The sequence below is a fragment of the Myxocyprinus asiaticus genome, chromosome 9, assembly GCF_019703515.2.
Source record: "Myxocyprinus asiaticus isolate MX2 ecotype Aquarium Trade chromosome 9, UBuf_Myxa_2, whole genome shotgun sequence".
NCBI classification, from domain to species: Eukaryota; Metazoa; Chordata; class Actinopteri; order Cypriniformes; family Catostomidae; genus Myxocyprinus; species Myxocyprinus asiaticus.
Genome location: NC_059352.1, coordinates 45,162,503 through 45,172,506, shown reverse-complemented (window position 1 = coordinate 45,172,506; position 10,004 = coordinate 45,162,503). Strand labels below are relative to the sequence as shown.

Genomic DNA, 10,004 nt, shown 5'->3' with positions numbered 1-10,004 from the left:
AATCATGCTAAATTGCTAATTTGGTACTAGAAAATCACTTGCCATTATATCAAACACTGCTGAAAGCTATTTGGTTCGTTAAATGAAGCTTAACATTGTCTTTATGCTTGTTTTTGAGTTGCCACAGTATCCAATAGACTGGCATGTCTTAAGGTCAGTATTAGGTTTAAAAATGGCAAAAGAAACTGCTTTCTCTAGAAACTCATCAGTCAATCATTGTTTTGAGGAATGAAGGCTATACAATGCTTGAAATGGCCAAAAAATTGAAGATTTTATACAAAGGTGTACACTACAGTCTTCAAAGACAAAGGGCAGCTGGCTCTAACAAGGACAGAAAGAGATGTGGAAGGCCAGATGTACAACTAAACAAGAGGATAAGTACATCAGAGTCTCTAGTTTGAGACAGCTTCATTGAATTCTACCCGCTCAACACCAGTTTCATGTACAACAGTAAAGAGAAGACTCGGGGGTGCAGGCCTTATGGGAAGAATTGCAAAGAAAAAGCAAAAAAAAAAAAAAAAAATCAGAAAGGGTTAGAGTGGGCAAAGAAACACAGACATTGGACAACAGATAATTGGAAAAGAGTGTTATGGATCTTAACCCCATTGAGCTTTTGTGGGATCAGCTAGACTGTAAGGTGCGTTAGAAGTGCCCGACAAGACAGCAACATCTGTGGCAAGTGCTACAGGAAGCATGGGGTGAAATGTCGCCTGAGTATCTGGACAAACTGACAGCTAGAATGCCAAGGATCTGCAAAGCTGTCATTGCTGCACGTTGAGGATTTTTTGATGAGAACTCTTTGAAGTAGTTTAAGAAATTCTGAAAAAAAAATAATTCAAATTGTAATAGTAATTTTTCATGTTATTAATGTCCTGACTATACATTGTGATCAGTTGAATGCCACTTTGGTGAATAAAAGTACCAATTTCTTTCCATAAGTGCAAAATCTGTACATTATTCCAAAATTTTGGCCACCAGTGTATATGTATATATACAGTATTGTGCAAAGGTCTTAGGCACATCAGATGTTTCACAAAAACATTCTTTAGATGGCTATATTTATCCTCTGCTTTAGTGTGTTCTCCGCATTTATTTTGCAAATAGAATAGAAGAACAGGGAGCCCTGCAGCAGATGGCATGGGCCCCCACAGAGTCCCCACTGAACATCGAGTCAGTCTGGGATTACATGAAAAGACAGAAGCAATTGAGACAGCCTAAACACAGAAGATCTGTGGCAAATTATCCAAGATGCTTGAAACATCCTATCTGCCAAGAACCTTGAAAAACTGTGTCCAGGTGTACCCTGGAGAATTGGTGCTGTTTTGATGACAAGGGTGGTCACACAAAATATTAATTTAGCTTTTTTTTTTTATGTTTACTGCACTTTGTACGACTTTAATCAATCAAAACTATTTATGGCGTTACTTTTGAAAATATTTTCAATATACAACATTTTTCACAAGTGCCTAAAACTTTTGCACAGTACTGTATGTATATATATTTATAACATTGTCTGTCATAACTGATAAATAGCGGTTCCCTGTCTACCAATCACTGAGGGCGATTTAAAAGAGCGTGCTAATAAAACGTGACCTCATCCATAGCAACGAAGTCAACTCCGCCTTACTCTTATCTTAAGATTTCCTTACTAAAACTTGCTCTTAGCAGTTTTGTGAATGGGTTTTAAGCAAAAACTCCTAGCTAGGAACTCTTTGGAGAACTTGTAGTGGTAAGATAGAAGATTCTTTGTGAATACGGGCCCAGGAGGGGTAAGTCAAAATAAATTTTTGTGGTAATCAATATTATACCACAAATGCTGTCGGTTGAGCTAATCTTGTATTGAATCCGGAATGTTCCTTTAAACAGATGCTCAGAAAACAAGAATTGGTTTGTTTTAAATTTAACGTTTTGGTTAGAAATGGATATAAAATGATTCTAAACTTAAAGTCTGTACAAGGACATCTCACACATACTTTACTCATGATATCTAAAGCCATGCAAATTGTGATACAATAAATGTAAAAGTGTTTTGATTGTTTCCATGGCAACCATTTAAGGCACACTCCTTAATTTGCATTCCCTTTAGTCTGCAAGCAATTGAATTACGTAGACAAAACACAAGAAGTCTGCAGGTGGCTCAGCAACACCCAATCTTTTATTCTTACCCCAGAACAGTTAAACTGAGAAACAAAAGCTTTTTTCACTTTAGTAGTTAGCACTGTCTACAACACTGCTGCTTGTTATCGTGTTTGCATTAATGTTTATTTTATTAGCTGATGACCATTTTTTTAATGTAATCTTTTAGCCAAGTGTACAACCAATTCCGTGAAACAGATAAACAGGTAAAATAGTTTTAGGTATTTAGAAGATAATGCTTTAACCCTTGTGGTCTGTCACATGTGCTTAGGGAAGATTTGTTTTTGTGGAAGATTTGTTCATACTCATGGATTAAACAAACAAAAGCAACCTTCAAATCAAAACGCAATATCAGGAAAACATGGACATAAAAATAACACATGGCATTCGTGTCAAATACAGCTTTCAAATAAACACTGGAAACTTAAAACAATATTTTGTTAATCTGAAAATACTGTATCTGTGGTGTTTCTTGCCATATCTTTTCAGGGATTTCTTTAGTACTCCTCCCCTTCCTCCTCCCCCTCTTCTCCGACACTGTCTGTGCCCACCTCTTCATAATCCTTTTCTAGGGCAGCCATGTCTTCTCTGGCCTCTGAGAACTCGCCCTCCTCCATACCTTCACCCACATACCAGTGGACAAAAGCCCTCTTGGCGTACATCAGATCAAATTTGTGATCCAGACGGGCCCAAGCTTCAGCAATGGCTGTAGTGTTGCTCAGCATACACACGGCTCGCTGCACTTTAGCCAGATCTCCTCCAGGAACCACAGTTGGGGGCTGGTAGTTGATGCCCACCTTGAAGCCAGTGGGACACCAGTCCACAAATTGGATGGTACGCTTTGTCTTGATGGTGGCGATGGCAGAGTTGACATCTTTGGGTACGACATCGCCACGGTACAGTAGACAGCATGCCATGTACTTGCCATGACGAGGGTCGCACTTCACCATCTGATTGGCTGGCTCGAAGCAAGCATTGGTGATCTCGGCAACAGATAGCTGCTCATGGTATGCTTTCTCTGCAGAGATCACTGGGGCATAGGTGGCCAGAGGAAAGTGGATACGGGGGTAGGGCACCAGATTGGTTTGGAACTCAGTTAGATCTACATTCAGGGCTCCATCAAAACGCAGAGATGCTGTGATGGAGGACACAATCTGCCCGATCAGCCTGTTGAGGTTTGTGTAGGTGGGGCGCTCGATGTCAAGGTTTCTGCGGCAGATATCATAGATGGCCTCGTTGTCCACCATGAAGGCACAGTCAGAGTGCTCTAGTGTGGTGTGGGTGGTAAGGATGGAGTTGTAGGGCTCTACCACTGCAGTTGAGACTTGAGGAGCTGGATAAATGGCAAATTCAAGTTTCGACTTCTTCCCGTAGTCAACAGAGAGTCGTTCCATGAGCAGGGATGTGAAGCCAGAGCCAGTGCCACCACCAAAACTGTGGAAGATCAAGAAGCCCTGAAGCCCAGTGCACTGATCAGCCTGCAGGAAAAAATCACGAGGAAGTAATATTCCTACCCCAGAATCAATTTTCTCTCAAGTTATGTAAATTGTTCTAGACCCCTAGTGTGTCTTACCAGTTTGCGAGTCCTGTCCAGCACAAGGTCAATGATCTCCTTGCCAATGGTGTAATGCCCACGGGCATAATTGTTGGCAGCGTCTTCCTTACCAGTGATCAGCTGCTCAGGGTGGAACAGTTGGCGGTAGGTACCTGTGCGTACCTCATCTGGAAAACCAGTGTACTTCGTTATAAACCGTAAGAGAGAAATGTTATGCGCCACATATTTTTAGCACATGACTAAATTGTGGAAAATGTACGGCAGTCTTCTTCAGAATAGAACTAAATTGTACAAACATTAACATGAAACAGTATTAGGTGTCATTTAATTTCAGTACCAATGACAGTGGGCTCCAGGTCAACAAAGACAGCTCTAGGAACATGTTTTCCGGCTCCGGTTTCACTGAAGAAGGTGTTGAAGGAGTCGTCTCCCCCTCCGATAGTTTTATCACTTGGCATCTGACCATCCGGCTGGATCCCATGCTCCAGGCAATACAACTCCCAGCATGCATTGCCCATTTGTACACCTGCCTGGCCGACATGGACTGAAATGCACTCACGCTAGGGAGCAAATTAGAGACATTTTTAAAATAGCTTAAAGTCATGCTAATCTTACTTTCTCTTGGCAAGAGTTTTGCCAAGAGTTTTTCTTTTCATTTTTATACATACAAATTATACCAACATTTATTCTGACAATCAAAATACAATGAAGAAATTAATTGCAAACAAAATTATCCATGAAGACTACTAACATCTAGTTAAGCACAATAATTCAATATTATAAATAATGGATCAGAAAGATGATGATTTCAGAAGTCCTACCATTGTAGAAGTTTCCTCTGGCCGACGTCAGGAGTTCGGGTGAGAAATCTTGTGTACAGTCTCTGTGACAATACCACCGTTATATAAAGGGAAAGCTGATACCATGGTAACAGGGTTTGTTGTTGGCAACAAAGGGGTTAAGTCTAATTATGTGAACAGCTGCCCTGCTGATTTCGACGTGAGCCAATCACAGATGTCTGGAGTGCACTGAACAAACAGGGCTAGTCACATCCCAGTGCTTCTTGTTTCCAGCAAGAAACACACACTGACAGGCAAACACTCATCCATGCACCCACATTGATTAATTTTTAACCCTGCACTGGTGGGTCATATCTTTAGAGAATTTTGACATTTTTAGAAATAATTTTAAAACATACATTGGTGGAAAGAGGAGTGTAGTTTCCTTAATGTAGGAATTTTAACCTCTTAAGTAGAATTGTAAAAACTAAAATATTGACATATTTTATGATCACCACAGTGTTGAACCTAAAGCTTAGGATGTACTTCATTTTTCCAGGTGCCATTACATCTTGCGCATATGTTAAGAACTCTAGTCTTTCGAAGTATATTCTTTTTGTCTGTGAGCCCGTACGGGCGTGTTCAATGCATACAAACTATAACTGCTTGGTGATACTCTTTTGTAGTCAACTGATTAGGCATATGCTGCTATGTTTCGCACACAGTGCGCATGACGCAAATTTCTTCATCAGCACAGAATGCGTGCACCGGACAGTCCACGTCTGTGTGCTTCGTCTGCACATGCATTTTTCGTTGACTGTACTTAATAGTATCACATAGCAGTTGTAGTGTGCATACATTGAACAGTCCATACGGGTTTGGGGTCAAAAAGAGTATATTTTGATAGGCTGAGCATTCGACTGTCCACAAGATGGAACGGCACGTGGAAAAACTAAGTATACCCTAGCCTTCAGACAACAAAAACCCAAAGTATTAAACTTTGGAATGTAAATCATCCCACATCGTTTGTGCTAGTAACATGAATGATACCTCAAATTGTGTGGCTTGTTGAGGAGAGGTATATATTTACTTTTCTAAGCAATCAGAGTTTAGTTTTTTTGCTTGGTAGATAATAAAACGGTTGAATAAATCCTATATACTTACATTGAAGGAGGGACCCGAGCCATATCTATGGACCGTAAAATCATAGAGACTTGGGGGGTGGTTTTTACCTTAGAAACACACTAGCAACTGCACAACAGTGTCCTGGCATTGTGGCGGCAATTTTTGCACAGACAAGCGCCTCTCACAATTTTTGAGGAAATGTAAACATCTAGTATTGAATCCTCTCTTTCTCCTCCTTCATATATTTCCCTACTTATAACTTTCATTTTTGCACAATTCTCTCTCTTTTTCTATGTGCAGGGTTTTCTTTGTGTTTATGCTTAAAATCAAAAGAGTATGCACTAAAAGGAGCTACTAACAGCCAGGTCTACAGTACATCTCTAAAATCCCCTCTTTGTTTCTTTATAGTACATAAGGTGAGTGCAAACTGACCTGGGAACTCAACTTAAGCACTTACTATGCCATAGTTGTACCCTAATTAAGTCTGTAATCTATGTTATTGTTAACAGAATAGGTGGCCATGGAGCCCAGGAACAAACATTTCTCATCTATGCCCACAAAGTTCCCATGACAATAAATGCAAATAGGAATCCAGGGGAGGTTGGGGGTTTGTTCAGTCTGTTAGTAGTTTTTGATATTGGTCTTTTGTATTCTGCAGCTATAGGCCTGAAATTGATGTTGGACAAGGAATAAAGTGGTACTGAAAGTTTTGTCAATGTTTTTCAGCCAAACCTTTGGAGCCACCAGTGCAATCACAGTAGAAGTATTAAGAAACAAAAAAAGGTTTTATTTAGGGCCCTTGAAATGTGAATGGATCCTTGTGATCCTGGCAAAAGTACATTACTTTTTACATGAAATGAATGAAAGGATGCTAGATTATTGTTCAGTATGATTTTAATTTGAATATGCTTTTCAAAGGCTGCCAGACAGGTTTCAGTTTCTCACAGTTACAGCATGTTAAGGGCATAATAAACTACCAAAACACTCCAGGACACATTTTTCCTTCTTGGTAAAACATGCTTATAGTTCATGTGGTATTTCTGAATTTTCACAAATTGTAAAATGGTATGTTTTGAGATGAATAAAGTCCTTTAATCTGTAATGTATCGTGGGGTGGATCTTATATAGATAATAAATATGATTTTATATTTACTAGCCAGAAGTGTTAGGATTCTATAGAACTATAATGTCAGTAGTGATTGTCTAATGAATATTCTCCTCTGTGTGAACAATCTGCCATTAACATTAAATTAGTTAAAGAGAAGATTTTATTTCCCAATCTTAGAGCCTTTATCATTTAGACATTCAAAGAATTGAAGAACATTCACATATTTTTGTTAGAAGGAACAATCTATAGACACCATCTGCAGCTGGTTGTTCGTTTCAAATGCCTGATTTCAATTTCAATATTCAAATCTGATTCAAATATAGAGCATTGAGGTAAGAAAATTATTGCTCTGGTATGTAAACAGGTAGGAGACAGAAGAGGATATATACTCCTGATTTACACAGTATAGACTCACAATGTAAGTAACATTCACAAGTTCACAAATTAGAAGCTAAATATTTGGTGGAAAACATGACCTTATCGAAATGGGAGATCTATACTGGTTTGGCAAAGAAGTTCTTCAACATATTTTCCATCAGATTACGTCATCAGACAGTAAAACCAAATATTTCCTGCCATCAGTGTATCACAGAATACCCCCCCCCAGTTCTTTAAATAAGAGTAAAACATTTATGCACCAATCTAAAACATCTATAAAATATCCATGCAACCATGACAAAATATTTAAATGCTCTTCTGTTTTACAATACATTGCAAAAAGTGTATCAAGCAAACTGTTGTTCATACAGTCTACACACAGTGGTTTGTCCCATACAATTTTCTCTAATCTTTGGTGTCTTATACTTGAAGATATACATAACAAAACCAAGAAAGAACATAAAAATAATTAAAGTATTGATCATAAAAGCACTGTGTGATATGTTATGGAAGAGACAGGTTGGAGAAGAGCCCTTCACATACAGTGCTAAAAACCACATTGCTGGGGAACAAAGTTTTTGAAATTAATTTTTAAAGTAACGATGGGGTGAAGGGACAGATCATCTTAATGTTCGGTAGACAAGAAAATGAAATAGGAAAAAAAAAAGGGTGCTTTTTCAGTTCTAAAGTAAACATGAAACTGCATTAGTGACCCATTTAGCTTCTGTATTGTGACATTTTTGTGGGAAACAGGATTTTCAACAAGAAAATATCAGCAGAAACACATGTCAGTTGTGTCACGGTCAGTTGATTAAAAATAATCTAGGGGACACTTCATGTACTTAAACTTCCCAAAATGGCCCATAAGCCCAAAGACAAAGATTGATAAAGTCTTCAAGCTTACCTGGGATCATTTTTGTTGCATCCACGTCACTTTAAAAAGTTTGTGTACACTGATATGTTGCTCTAAATGCCATCTTTATAATGTATTTTTGCAGCAATTCTACTAAAGGCAGCAAAGTAGAACAGAACTGGTTTGCTTTGCATGAGTAGCCCTTATTTTTGAAGATATTTTATGAAAAAAATATATATCTCAGTAGACTGGTGAGAAAACAGGGTCTTAGAGGGTTGTTTGCTCACAGTCTTTGGGTGAAGTTTTCAGGAAAGACCCCTTTCACTAGGAGGTTTTTATTCTGAAGCCAGTGAGACTCTTTTACACCCAGTAACCAGCCATCATCCTGCACACACACACACACACACAAAGAGAGAGAGAGAAAGAGCAAAAGTCATTGTCTGATTGTATGCATGAGTGTGCATTTATGTTTGAGCATGTGTGCCAGTGCTGACCTGTTCGTCTGGATTGGCAAAGGGAATCACTAGCACAATGTCATCAGCTTTCAAATCAAGTTCATCATTGTCCGTTGCTTCGTAGTCATGCATTGCTTTCACCTACCAAGAATAAAACACCATGTAAATCTAAACCAGTTTAAGGCACTATAACTATATATTCACTTGGTATTCAATCATATTTGTCTTTACAAATAAAACAATAGCTCTGTTCCAAATCCTGGTGAACTGCCTACCTATTAAACAGTTTAACCTTTTTCAACTCTGGTGCATTTGTTTGGCTACCACCTACAATTTTTATTCCCAAATTTAAAAGCTGACCTTAAACAAATACAGTGGACTAAAAGCTTGAAGAGGTTGTCATAATAAACTGCCATTATATGACATCACTAAGCATAACATGTTTTCACAATTTCTCCCTTTGTGTTAAGTAAAAGAAAGAAAGTCATATAAGGTTATAATAACACAGGGGTGAGTAAACAACGATTGAATTTTCATTTCTGGGTGAACTATCCCTTTAAGAAAACAGCCTAAGTTAAGAGCTGATGTGGAGTTTTTGGCTAATTTGGGGCTTACAGAAGCATTGATCGGAGCGGACATGAGATGTTTGTCTTTGTTGTCTTACAGAGACAAAATAAACTGTACAGTCACATTGCTGAGAACGAGAGCTTCAATTTGATCTATGACTGTAAAATGTCCATTTAAGTGCTATGTGAAAAACTTTTCTGTTCATACGCATATTTCTACATCCTTTCCTCTAGGTCACGCTCATTTGCGATGCAAAGTTTTAAGGCTTTATTTTGTTATTTTCTGTAACATAAATGCAAAAGTGATGGTATTCTTTGAAATATTCTAAGCTTTCAAATGGTCCCACATATGAGTGGCTTATGTTTATGGGACATTTACAATTTAAGCTTAAACCACAGAGTTGAAGGGATAAAGGCATAATTTTAAGACAATATCCTGACATGGGGGTTGTTCCACAAATTAAGCACCAACAAAAGGCCTTCTTCTGGCCAAATTAAAAAGGCAGTATCAAATCTAACCTTCATGGACAAGCCAACTGATAGAAATCTTGATTATAAATGCACTTTTATTTCATTTAATACAAAAAAGTATCAAAAATAGTTCAATGCAATCATTCCTGATTTTACCCAATATTTTTATTGGGTAAAATACATGTTTATGTATTTTTTAGGCAATTATGAATTGAGTCTTCTGCGTGTTTCATGTGAGGAGTTTTGCAATAATGTGCTGCATATATAGGGTGTTTCAAATGAGTCACTTCCATTTTGGTTAGGTGCCTTGAAAGCAGTAGACAGCATGGCAGCTCACAAAGTTTTGGAACAGAGCTAATGAGTTGGGTTCCTCACACGACTCACCTTAAACAGTACAGAGGGAGGGAGCTCTGCATTTGATGAGCCATTTGTCACCGTTGGAGCTTCATTCTAAATACAAACAATAAAGACAAAGAGTTTATGACACCTGAGCAACTCAGAAGAACAAAGCAAACCTGTTATAATCTGCCGAAAAGACAGCATTGCTGGTCACTAGCATATGTAGCAAGGTTATGCAA

The 10,004-nt window shown here is 38.3% G+C and overlaps 2 protein-coding genes across 3 annotated transcripts in view; both read right to left on the bottom strand.

Moving 5' to 3' along the window:
* Window positions 1-2,137: 2,137 nt before the first annotated feature.
* On the bottom strand, window positions 2,138-4,563 carry LOC127446685 (tubulin alpha-1A chain-like). Its single transcript, XM_051707823.1, has 4 exons — window positions 4,513-4,563; window positions 4,029-4,251; window positions 3,710-3,858; window positions 2,138-3,614 (listed from the first exon to the last, which is right to left on the bottom strand). Exons 1-4 carry the CDS (start codon window positions 4,513-4,515, stop codon window positions 2,634-2,636), a joined length of 1,356 nt encoding a protein of 451 aa, XP_051563783.1. The 5' UTR covers window positions 4,516-4,563; the 3' UTR covers window positions 2,138-2,633.
* A 1,909-nt stretch (window positions 4,564-6,472) lies between these two features.
* Window positions 6,473-10,004, bottom strand: part of LOC127446689 (myc box-dependent-interacting protein 1-like) — a 45,699-nt gene continuing 42,167 nt past the window's right edge. For both annotated transcript variants that reach the window (XM_051707829.1, XM_051707828.1), the window contains 3 exons: window positions 9,811-9,876; window positions 8,429-8,530; window positions 6,473-8,319 (listed from right to left, as the gene is read on the bottom strand). In XM_051707829.1, coding sequence (XP_051563789.1) covers window positions 8,218-8,319; window positions 8,429-8,530; window positions 9,811-9,876 — 270 coding nt within the window. In that variant the 3' untranslated portion in view covers window positions 6,473-8,217. The remainder of the gene's footprint in view (window positions 8,320-8,428; window positions 8,531-9,810; window positions 9,877-10,004) is intronic.